Source organism: Sarcophilus harrisii, chromosome 3 (genome assembly GCF_902635505.1).
Source record: "Sarcophilus harrisii chromosome 3, mSarHar1.11, whole genome shotgun sequence".
NCBI classification, from domain to species: domain Eukaryota; kingdom Metazoa; phylum Chordata; class Mammalia; order Dasyuromorphia; family Dasyuridae; genus Sarcophilus; species Sarcophilus harrisii.
In genome coordinates, this window is record NC_045428.1 from 236471934 (window position 1) to 236484584 (window position 12651).

Sequence of the window (12651 nt, forward strand, 5' to 3'; positions counted from 1 at the left end):
ATCTTATCTAATAATGAGTTCTTGCTCCATTAGCTAGATCTTTAGGTTTATCAACCTTTAAGCTACTGTGTGTGTTTCCTTCCACATGTTGTGTTCCTAATCTATTCCAATGATAAATTTCTCTATTTCTTAACCAGTGCTAAATGATTTTGATGATTATCATTGTGTAGCATAGTTTTAAGATCTGATAGGACTAGGCTCCCTTCCTTCCCACTTATTTTCATTCATTCTCATAATATTGTTGACCTTTTGTTCCTCCAAATGAATTTTGTTTGGTTTTTTCAACTCAATAAAGTAATTTTTGGTAGTTGGATTGGTATGACACTGATTAAGCAAATTAATTTACGTAGTATTATCATTTTTATCATGTTCAATCACTCTGCCTATAAACAATGAACATTTCCTCGATTATTTTTCTGTCTTTATTTGTGTAAACAGTGTTTTACTATGGGTCCTCTGTGCATCTTGGTAAGTAGGCTATTCAGCATTTAATCCTTTCTCTAATTAATGTAAATGTAAATCCCATTTCTATCTCTTCCTGATACAGTTTCTAAATAATATACAAAAATGCTTATAATTTGTAATGATGATGATTTATGAATTTATTTTATGCTCTACAAAATTTGTTATTTTAACAAGTTATTGTTACTAATGTTTCAGTTTTTACAGTCTTCCATGTACAACATCTTGTCATTTGGAAAAAAGCAATAAATTTGTTGCTTCTTTGTCTATTCTTATTTGATCAATTTCTTTACCTTTCTTTATTGTGATAGTCAGTATTTCAAATAGAAGTGGTGATAATAGATACCTCTGCTTCATTCCTGATCTGAATAGAAAAGGAATCTAGTTTGTCCTCATTACTAATAATGGAAGCTGTCGATTTTACATATATACATTGGCATATATACATAATTCCCTATTAAATTAAGGTACTTTATTCCTGTGTTTTGCATTATTTTTAACAAAATGAGTGTTATATTTGTAAAAAAAAAAAAAATTACCTGCATTGAATAGCATAAACATAAGCTTTTTGTTGTTCTTGTAATTGATATGGTCTATTTTCATAGTCTCACCAATATTAAATCAATTCTGACTTAGTAAAAGCCCACGTTGGTTCTTGTGTATAATCTTTATGATATATCACTATAACCTGTTTACTAATGTTTTATTTAAAATTTTTGCAACAATGTTCATTTGGGATATTGGTCAATATATTCTTTCTGTTTTGACTCTCCATAATATTAGCATAAAGTTGATATTTGTATCAAAGAAGAAATTTGATAACATCTCTTCTTTCCCTATTTTTATGAATAGTTTATGGAGAAGTAGAACTGTTTTTAAAATATTTGACAGAATTCATTGTCAAATGAATTCTCAGGCATCCACCTGAGCCTGGAGTTTCTTTCCTTGGGAGTTCATTTATAACTTCTTCAATTTTTCACAGATTCAATTTAGAGTAAAATTTAAATTTCCTATTTCTTGTTCTATTATCTGAGTGTATTCTATTTTATGCCATCTAAATTGTCAGTTTTATTGACAAAGACAACTTTAAAAAGTCAATAAAACTTTGGGAAAAAGTTAAATGAGCTACAGAAGAAATGAACAGTAAAATCATACTAGCCTCATTTTATTCCTCCCGGACCTAGACGAATCTAACCACAAAATAAACAAGAAAGAAGATAAGGAGATAAATAGAATTTTTAGAAAATTGAGATACATCTTTGGAGAATATTGAATGGAAAAAGAAAAGAGTATATCTATTCTTAGCTGTACTCTCCCTTTATTCCCCCCCCAAAAAAGATAATGTATTAGCGACAAAAGTGAACCCTGAAACTAGATTCAGAGATTTAGACTCCAAAAAGTCTGGGGGAAAGCTAGTATTTGTGCAGCAGTATTTGTGCTTCCTTTACCAAGCTATTAACTTTTTTTTTTATGTTTCTCTTTCATCACTCTCATCCCTCCGCACATACACACAATTTTTCTTCTATCTTGCTTATTTGATTTTAAAATCCTTTATGAGCTCTTCTAGGAGTTCTTTTTGGGCATAAGATCTATTCACATTTTTCCTTGAAACTTCACATGTGGTCATTTTGACATTGTTATCCTCTTTTGAGTTTGTATTTTAATCTTCCCTGTCATAATTTTAATTTTTTGTGGTCAGATTCATTTTTTGTTTGTTTGCTGCTCATTTTCCAGCCTATTTTGTGACTTTTAACTTTATACTAAAGTCGAGTTCTGTTTCTGGAGTAAAGACAGAACTGTCTCAAGCTTCTTGCCTAAAGGTATGGTGGCCAGCTTAGAGGTGGGCATGGGCACAAGACTTTGTTGATGACTTGCCCAGACACTACTTGTACTGGACTGAGCTCCTCTTTTTACCCCACTAAGACAGACATTTTCTGCCTACCTTCTAAATTATCTTGGGCCTAAAAGTTCTTTCATCCCATTCTTTTGTTGGTTCTGGTACTCTAAAATTTATTTTGAGGCATATTTTATAGTTAATTGGAGATGAATTTGGGAGAATTCATTCAAGTTCCTAACCTTATTCAGTCATTTTGGCTAAACCCCAACAAGATACTTCAATTCAATTCTCCACCACAAATTCAAAGGACTATCCAACTTCAGAGAGAATTGATGACCTAAGTGCAGATTGAAGCATAATTTTTCCTTTTATTTTTCTTTGACAATTGTGGAAATTTTTTTAAAAATCAGTACTAATACTATATAGTCCGTAGAAATTTTAAGTTAGGATTATTCATTCAAGAAATGATTCATCAAATATATGTGATATTAATATTAAAGATCTCAACAAAGCAGATCCTAAACATTTCACAGGATATGTATTCTCAAGTAGATATGAGGCCAAAAGACATGAACAAGCACTTCTAAAAAGAATTATAAACTATTAACAACCAACAATATGAAAAATACTCCAGATCAATAATAATAAGAAAAATGAAAATCAAAACAATTCCAAGGTTTCATTTTATACTGCAAATTGTCAAAAATTAAAAAAAAAGATGAAAATAGTCAATATAAGAATATTTGTACAAATATAGAATACTAGTGCTATTTTAGTAGAATTGTGGATTAGCACAACCCCTTTAGAAAGCAGTTTAGAATTAGGGAAATAAAATAAACAATATATCAATAACTTTTAATGCAGAGATTTCTCTATTAGGTCAGAAGACCTCGATTCAAGTTCTACATCTTAAGCCAGCTTTCTATGTATTGTATCAAGTAACCACTCATCTGTTTAATTTGTCTTCTATGATTACATATATTATATATACATATGTATGTAGATGTATATATATATATATATATATAAACAATATTTGCTCCTTAACTAGTAATTAAGTCAAAGTATGAAATAAGATTTAATATTTTTAGAACTGACACAGGGAAAAGTGCATGACAAATGAATTGTGGCAGCATTATTAAAAGGAGAATTTAAAGGAAGCATAGTTGTGGCAGAAAGAGCCTAGATTTGGTATTCATATTCTGGATTGCTACTTAATACCTAAGTGATTTTTTTGACAAGATTTGGTGTCTCAATTTCCTCATCTAGTAAATTCATTTATTAAAATGTGTTGAAGTAACATAACCAGCTTTGAATCCTATGAAAAAGTATACACATTAATCTTTCAGAAAATCTTAACTTTGAAGATCTCTGTGCTTCACCAAACTGCACTTCACCAGAAAAAAAGATTTTATAACAATTTTTGTATTTCATTTTTCTGTTCTCCTACATTTTCCATTTGCTTTCTCTACTCCTCATGTTTCTCTTCCATTGCTTCTTTCATCAATTACTTCTTCTCATTAATATGCACTGAGCCTCTCACACACATTTAACAAAACATCAGGAAGTCTTGTATTTCATGGCTAAGGGCCTGTTGCCCAGTGAACCAGTTGAATTTTGCTATGTCAGCTACTTAATCTATTCTACTTTTACCAAAGTAAAAGTCTTCAACCATGCCTTTGCTCTTCAATCCCATCCCCCATTTAAACAATTGCAACTTTATTTCCAAGAACCTTGAAAATAATATATCTTATGAGAGAATGGCTGAACAAATTGTGCCAAATGAATAATGTACAATACAAATATGAAGCATACAAAGAAATACATCAAAACATGAAATGATGTATTATGAAGAAAAAATTTAAAGTTATATTCACTATTGTTCTCTAAATAGTAATGACAGCAACAAAATTTGGAGGAAAAATTGTAAAAAGGGACATGGAAATAAGGAGGTTTTATTAAGTTGATACACACTTAAAAATAAATGAAATGGGAATGCATGTTTTACTATGAAATCATTTGTTTTACTCTTGTTTGTGTATTTGAATATCTGGTCATTGAGTTTATAATCAATCCCTCAAATTGAAAGCAAATTAAAAAGAAATAAAATTCTTCCCTTTCAGGCTTTATCATACTAAAAACTTATCCTCTCCTGTTGATTGAGGGGGAGGAGGGCAAGATCAATAATACAAAGTATGAATTTGTATGTATGTATGTATGTACACAATGCCAAGGTAGATCTTGACAAAGGGCAATAATATTAATTTTTATATGTTAAATGACATAAAACTTCAGATACTTAACTGGAATATGATAAATACTACGTACAACGAATAGCTTTGCATATTCATAGTGTCAAACATTTAAAAAGTTGGATTAACCAAAGAATTGAAACTCAAATTGTTCCTTAAGAGGAAAGCAATCCCATTGAATCTGGAAAGTGGAGCTGTTACAGCCTGACATATAATCATACCAAGGGGGGAAAATCTACATTCCCCATTTTATTCCCTTATGGAATGAGCAAAGCATCACTCTGGATTGGACATGGTTTTCACTCATGGAAAAGGATATAAGGATTTCCCTCAATCATTGGAGTTTGGAAATTTATAATATTGGAAAATTGCTAGAGTACGGGGCGATGAAGCAGATATAAAGTCAGGGACACCCAGCATATAAGTGTAGGTGTCAGAAAGTGGCCCTTGACTGTAGGTTTTCCTGCCTCGGAGACCTCTATCCGCTACATCAAAGCTTCTTCACATCTCTTCTGACACTAGAACAAAAAGGAAAGAGGGAGGAAAAAACCCAATCCCAGCAGCTGCAAACATATTTCCCCAAAATTTCTCCGAGCTGGATTCTAAAATGGAAAAATTTATCCACTGTCAAGAAGAAAGGTAAGAGCTGAGGAAATTCCCTTCGTCTGCCAACAGCCTCCTTGTCTTCTCTCTGTGACTTCTCCGCCCCCGGAGACAGCTGACTGCGCTTACAATGCCGGACACCAAGCCAGACAGCCAAGTGCTCCAGGTCTTTTCCTAGCAGTTACTCGAATCCGTCTGGTTCTCTTTTACTTAGTGACTGACAGTGAGCGTCTTCTCCCACCCCAATCAGCACCTCCCCTGCCTTACTAGACTCTGAGCGTGGTTCAGAAAAGAAAGCAAAGCGGTCCTGCAGACCTAGGGATATAGAAAAGAAGCCGCCTGTAGTAATTTACTTTAAAAAGAAAAAAAAAAAAAAAAAGCCCAGAGGGCTAAAGTCTTCCCCCACACCCTTCTCCTCCCCTTTCCCTTTCCTTCCCCTCCTCCTCCTCCATCTTCCTTGAGCTGCTGAGATTCTCCTACGTCCAGCCGCTACGCTGATCCGAAGGGGGAAAGAGCTGGTCTCTGAAAGATGGCGAGGAGTCGTCACCGCTTTCTCCTTCTGCTGCTGAGCTACCTGGGGGTAGTTCTGGGCTGTAAGTTCTATAGGTTACCATTCCTTTTCTCCTATAGGATCTACACCACTTCAAATATCTGTCTGCGGAGAGACTTGGCTCGGCACCCGCAGCTCTCCGGAGTTGTTCGTCTATGGTACCCTCAGGGCAGGATGAGGAAGCTCTGCTGGTTTGAGTCCCTTTGGAGTGGAGCATCTGGCTTTCTACTGGGCAAGCCAGACATTGATTGTTTGCAGGATGGAGGGAAGGTGAAATGTGAAGAATTTATTTTTGGTCTTATTTTTTAATTTACTGAAGAAACGTTCCTATTTTTCTATTTGTAATCAGAGAAAGCTAGTGGATCTTTTCTTATCTTTTTTCTGGTTAAGTTGTACTTGTTTAGGTTGGGGAGGAAGGAAATTGGCTGGAGTTTTAAAACAAGTCACTTGATAAATCTTAATAATACCAGGAGATGTTGGAAGTAAGAGCTTCTGGAAAAGTAATGGGAATTTTTTCCACACATATGGAGAAGATGTATTTGCTGTATTACATATATGTTTATGTATATAGATTATATATATATATATATATGTATATATGACAAGCCTTCATTTTATAGAATGAAGAAATTGAAGCCCAAGTCACTTCAAGTCAAAAATCAAAAGTGACAAATGTGCTATTTGAAACCATGTTCATCACCCCAAATCTCAAGTTTTTACTAGCTTTACAACTTTACATACTTAACAACTAGATTCTTTTCTTACTTTTCCTTGGTACCACAGGGGGGAAAAAAAATACTAATACACTGGCCGTGTCATTTCTTACCTATGCTCCATAACTTTTTGTGCTGAGAGAAGAAACATATGCTTCATGTCCAGTGCTCTGAGGACAATATGAGGACAATAACTCCTATCGATCAGTTCTGATGTCTTTCCATGTTGTTTTCCTTTGGATTATTGTGTTCTTTGGGTAAAAAGAGGTTGTATTTATTTTTTCCCAGTAACTGGGACTGCAGGATTTTGAAGTGGAAGAAATCTTTGAGATTCCAAGACTGTGCAAATAGAAAATAGAATTTGAACCTATGTTCTCTTAACTCTTTCCTCTATATCACCTGCCCCAATTGTCATGAAAATCTGCAGTACACTTGTCAATTAGTCATTAAATAAGTACATATTAGAAAACACTAAGAGACTGCCAGACACTGTGCTAAACATTGAAGGTACAAAGAATAATAAAATAATAACAAAGAATAAAAAAAAAAAAAACAGTCATTGCACTAGGGGAGTGCTTAGTTTGGAGGCATACAAATAAAAACAAATTAATTTCAAAAGCTAAGGCAATGCAGAAATTGAAGGTGAAAAGAGGAGGGAGAAGGGTTAGGGTGGGAAAAGCATGTCTAATTGGGGCTACTGTGGATAGTTGAGGCCATGACCTTTTAAGGTCTCTATCCCTCCCTCTTTTTCTAGTGGAGGGCACAAAACAAAACAAAGTTTGGAGCACAAAGCCTTCTTGGAAATATTGAGAATAGTTCTTGAGGGTTTTAGTCCAGGGTCAAGGTCCCAGTCCCATGTGACTTCCTTTCTCTGTACAGCTTAAAAAAATAAAATACAAATTGCAAATATAATTCATAAGATGCTATGAGGCCCCCAGGCTTTCTGTTAATTGCCTAAACAGGATTATGATCTCCCAGCCAGTTGAATCTAGTTCAATCGAATATCCACAGGTTTTCTTCTCTCTGTCTCAAACTTTCCATAGCAAAACCCAAACTCCAAATGGCATTGAAATTATTTTAATTGAACCATTTTTAGAAAAGTAAATGTTTCCTTGAAAGAAATATATATCCCATGAGCTTTAGTGATTTGTATCTCATCAGAGACAGTTAATAATCATTCTTACCAGAAAAAGTATATTAATATTAAAAGCCTGGAAAGATTGGAAGTAGTCAGATTGTAAAGAGCTTTAAATGCCAAATAGGCGTTTATGTTAAATCCTAGAGGTAATAGAGAAACATTGATATTTATTGAATATGCAGATCTATGCTTTAGAAAATCTTTAGCTGCAGCAATGTGAATGATAGTTTGGAGTGGAAAGAAGCTTGAAGTACATTTCCATTGCAATAATCCAGGTGAGAAGTGATGAGGGATTGAACTAGTAGAGGTGGCAATATGCATGGAGAAATGGAGAAATGAAGGATATCCACTTTAAAATATCCAATAAGCAGTTGGTGATATGAGACTAGCTAAATAGTTTCTAGAATTATTTGATAAATGATAATTGTGCCCATTGCAGTTGATCAGATTGTCAAATTAAAAAAAACAAATTAGAGAGAATTGAATTGGGTTTAGGATAAAATCTTGTAGACACCCACAGTGAATGTAAATAAGATGGAAGAAGTTCATGCAATTGAGACTCGAATGGAGCATTCAGACAAGTAGGAGAAGAAGACTCAAAGAAGAGATGTTATTCTGGAGTTACAGAGGTCATCATGTCAAATACTGCAGAAAGATCAAGAAGGATGACAATTGGAGAGAAATTATTAAATTTAGCAAGTAAGAGATTTTTGGTAGAGAGTTCTTTGGGAGAGAATAATTTCATTTGAATGATGAGGCCGGAAAAGTTTGTAGTTGCTGGACCAGAAATTCTGCACATATAAATTAAAGCAAGTAAAATTAAAGTAACAGTAACAGCCCAAAAAATAAAATAGAATAGAAAAACTATGTCTATAATTAACAGCAAAACTAAGCATAGTTACTAGATTAATGTACTCGCATTATATAGATGTTTCGAATAATACAAAGCAAATAAACATAAGAGAAAATAATAAATGGTGCATATTTAACATATAGAAATCAACTCACACATCAACAAATATTTAATTGCATGAAAATTTCATGAGAATACATTACCATTATCTTCTGGCTACGTGTGTAACTATTTTGCCTGTTTCATTGCCTGGGACATTGTCATGTTGGTCTGGTCACTATGTTCTCTTAAGATGAGCTAATATAACTGTACCTATCCTACTTGATAGATGAGCTTTTTTCAAAATCCTCACAGAAATATAAGTTGCCTTCTTTTTGGACTGTCTGCATTTTGTGCCACCTGCATTCCATAGGAACTAGAGATTCTACCCTTGTAATCTGATTGGTGAGCATTCAGTTTACCCTATCTGGTCATATACCACTTTCCAGTTATTTCCATGTGTTGCTAACTATTTTCCAGTCTCTACCTCTAACAGGACCTCAAGGTCCTCAAGGTCCTATTCTATGACTCTTGGTTAAAACAGATGACCTTCTCCAGTCCCCATCCTAGATCTCCACAATACTCACTACTTCTTAATTATTTTTGTTATGTAGCTATATGTATTCCCACAATACCCTCTTTCCAGTTCTGTTTTTTTGAACTGCAATCTGGAAACATCATAACAATAATTTCCCCTATATTTTCAATATTATTATCTTTGAATTATGTGTCTAAAACAGTCATCATTGGCCAATGTTTCCATATATGTTTTATCTTCCTTTATTAGATTGTAAGATCCTTATATATGAAAAGATGGACAAATGAATAAATGAAAATCATTTAAGCACCTACTACTTGGGATATAAATACAAGCAAGCCAGACAATGTTTGCCCACAGTGAGCTTACATTTTAAAATTAAAAAAAGAAAGAAAGAAAAAGAAAAAGCTTACATTTTAAAAGAAAAATATAATAGTGAAGGGACAAGAAAAGTGTTTTGGATAGACAAGTCAAAGGAAACAGTGATTGGAATCATAGAGCAAATTATTGAAATGCCCCTTTTAGGGAAAATAGCGTAGATTTGATTACTATTCCCAGAGTTAGAGTTGAAGAACATGCTACAGACATACAAGCATGGCATAAAAATTATAGAAAGTGGAAGAGTAGGCCCGGGACTAGGATGAAATTAAATACCAATCAAGGATATGGGAGCTTGAGCTCTAGTAGAAATCACAGAATCATATGATTTGAGAGCTGAAAAAGCTTTCAGTGATTATCTCATCCAACAATTAAATAAAAGGAATCCTAATGTACCATATCTGACAAGTGGTCATCCATCTTTTGCTTGAAGACCTCCAATAAGGGGAGTTCATCATCTCTTGAAGAAGCTCATTTAACTCTGGGACAATTCTAATCACTGGCCTCTTTGCAACTTCTACCCATTGCTCTTGGTTCTCCCTCTGGAGCCAAATAGAATAAACCTGGCCTCTTTTCCACATTATATTTGATCCTGAAGGTAATAGGGAAGCACTGGAATTTGTTGAATAGGAGAGTGATATGATCAGATCTGAGCTTTAGGAAGATCAATTTGATTACTGAATGAAAAATGACCTGGAGTGGGGAGAAACTCAAGGCAGGGAAACTAACTGGAGAAATTGAAGAATTTAGGATGATATCCAGGTGTAAACCAGGGGAAGTGGGAAGACGGTGGTGATCTGGATTAAGTAATAAGAAAGTTAGAAAGAGGTAAAGTTTTGGGGAGAAAGATAAGGAGGTAAGTCTTGAACAGACTGAGTTTGAGTTGTATACAAGTCATCCAGTTTGAGATGTCCAATAAGCAGTAGTAGACTAAATGGAAGTTAGAAAAGGGGTTAGGGCTGGTGTCATCCACAAATCTTATAAGCATATCATATTTGCATTAATCCATGTCACTGATAAAAATATTACATAGCTGAAGCCCAAGCAAAAATTCTTGGAGTATTCTTGTGTGTTTCAGTCATGTCTGACACAATTTTGTGATTTTCTTGGTAGAGATACTGGAATGTTTTGTTATTATCTTCTCCAGCTCATTTTACAGATGAGAAAACTGAGGCAAATTGAATTAAGGGATTTGCCCAGAGTCACACAGTTAGTCCATGCCCAAGGCCAGATTTGAAATCAGTGTGTCCTTTAAAAAGGTTCAAGACACATAATGTATTGGTAATTTAATCATTTTATTAATGATGCCAGCATGTTGCCATTTAGTTATCTCTCTTAGACCAAAGACAATCATGGTTATGGGCTTATGGCTAATCTAAACTTTTGGAAGAGAAGTGTTCCTGAGGTTAGCATTCAATTCTGGTAAATAGTGAGATGAGGGTTTTACAAAAAGAAATGAGCTCATTCTATCACAATGAAGACAAAAAATCTATATCCCTTACTCAAGGGAGTACTTTTTGAGCTAATTGGGTGGAATTGTTGTTTGTCTTTCATTCTTGAAAAGGTACCACACATCAGGGATGCTATGACATGCAAGTTAGATTTAAGTGAAGATGTGCTGTCACCAATTTCCCTTTCCCCTAAAGAGTCATCTGGATTCAGGGGCAAGATATAGATATAGATATTTATAGATAGATGGAGAGAGAGAGAGATATGACTGGAGATGGTCTTGGATGCCATGGGAGACTTTGGCCTTTATAAAGTAAAGTCTTTTATAGGTCTCAGTTTGACTGTTTATTCAGTGGTTAAGGCTAAATAAGAGTTGTGGCAAAGAATGGATTCTTTTACCTAGTCTAAAACCGAAACAAAATCCAGTTTTGGAGGGAAAGACCCTCAGAGTTTCTGAACAAAATGTAAACACTTGAGATGGCTTTGGTTGCAGTGGGAGAGGTTAGCCTTTTTAAATTGGGTAGAGTGGCAATACCCAGAATGAGATTGTTAATCCGATTTTTCATCAATTCTGTCCTTGAGAGACTGCAGGGAAAAAGACAGGAGAAAAAAACTTGGGTCTCTGCAGTTTTAATAACTTACTCTTAATATAATAGAGAAATAATCATTTCTCTTATCAAGGAGATAAGTATTCCTGACTGTAGGCCAGGCACTCTATCCATTGAGCCATCTAGCTGACCTAATGACATATTGACAATGAACTATTTACATTTCTTTGAATCCAGACATCCACTTCTAAATCCGTCTGATTGCATCATTGTCTGATCCATATCTCTCCATTTTCTCCACAAGATTAGTATGTGATACTTTATTTAAAAACTTTGCTAAAATCTAGATAAACTATATTTTTGGCATTTCTGTTCATGTACTGGCCTAGTAATCCCCCCCCCCCCCCCCCCAAAAAAAAAAAGATGAGGTTAGTTTAGCATGACCTATTCCTGATGAAGTCATTCTGGTTCTTTGTAATCATCCCTTCTTTTTCTAGATGTTAGTCAAGCATTTTTTTAAATGATCTGTTTTAGAATTTTCCCAGGAATCAAGGTGAAATTTACTAGTCTCCAGTTTCTAGACCTATTATCTTTCATTAAAAAAAAAATCCAAACAGAAACAAAATAAGAATTTGGTATAGCAAAGTTTTTTCTCTGTTGATAGTTCTCATTGTTCCACAGTTGGCAGGCAACTTTCTTATCTTTCTTTGATCCTCCTTTTCCTCCTCAAACGGCTAAAAATCCTTTTATTGTTCTTAGTTCTCTCACCAACCTAAATACATTTTGAATTTTGCATTCCTGGCACTATTTTTAATGGGGACAGTACCATGCTTCTATATTTATTTTCTCTTACCTAACTTAATTTTCATATTCTAAACATATTTTCAAATATTCTAAATTTTAATTCCCTTTACATCCACTTTGGTCTCTTGAGGTAAATCCATGTTTTTCTTTCCCATCAGAATCCTTTTACTTGTATCTTTAACATTTCATTCTTGTTTTCCATATCACTCAGGATAATTTTCCCTGCATAATTTTATTCTAGAATCCATATGGCTGGGATTTTTTAATGTCCCTAGATGATCAAAATGCTACTTCAGAGAAACGTTAGGGCAGCTTTCTTCAGTCAGCTAGCTAGAAGTGTTATTAATTTTCAATCTTTTTCACTTGAAATACCTGTTTCTGAACCACTGTCTGGAATAAACAGGTTTTAATATATTTTCTCAAAATCTAGACTATATGACTGAAGCTGAAGGTGGAAAGGCATGGAAATACTTGGGAGATGATGATC

At 34.2% G+C, this 12651-nt stretch overlaps 1 protein-coding gene across 1 annotated transcript in view; it reads left to right on the forward strand.

Annotated features, from left to right (window-relative positions):
* Positions 1 to 5297: 5297 nt before the first annotated feature.
* The window catches only part of JAM2 (junctional adhesion molecule 2), a 90951-nt gene continuing 83597 nt past the window's right edge, over positions 5298 to 12651 (forward strand). The window contains exon 1 of the mRNA XM_012544365.3: positions 5298 to 5747. Coding sequence (XP_012399819.1) covers positions 5684 to 5747 — 64 coding nt within the window. The 5' untranslated portion in view covers positions 5298 to 5683. The remainder of the gene's footprint in view (positions 5748 to 12651) is intronic.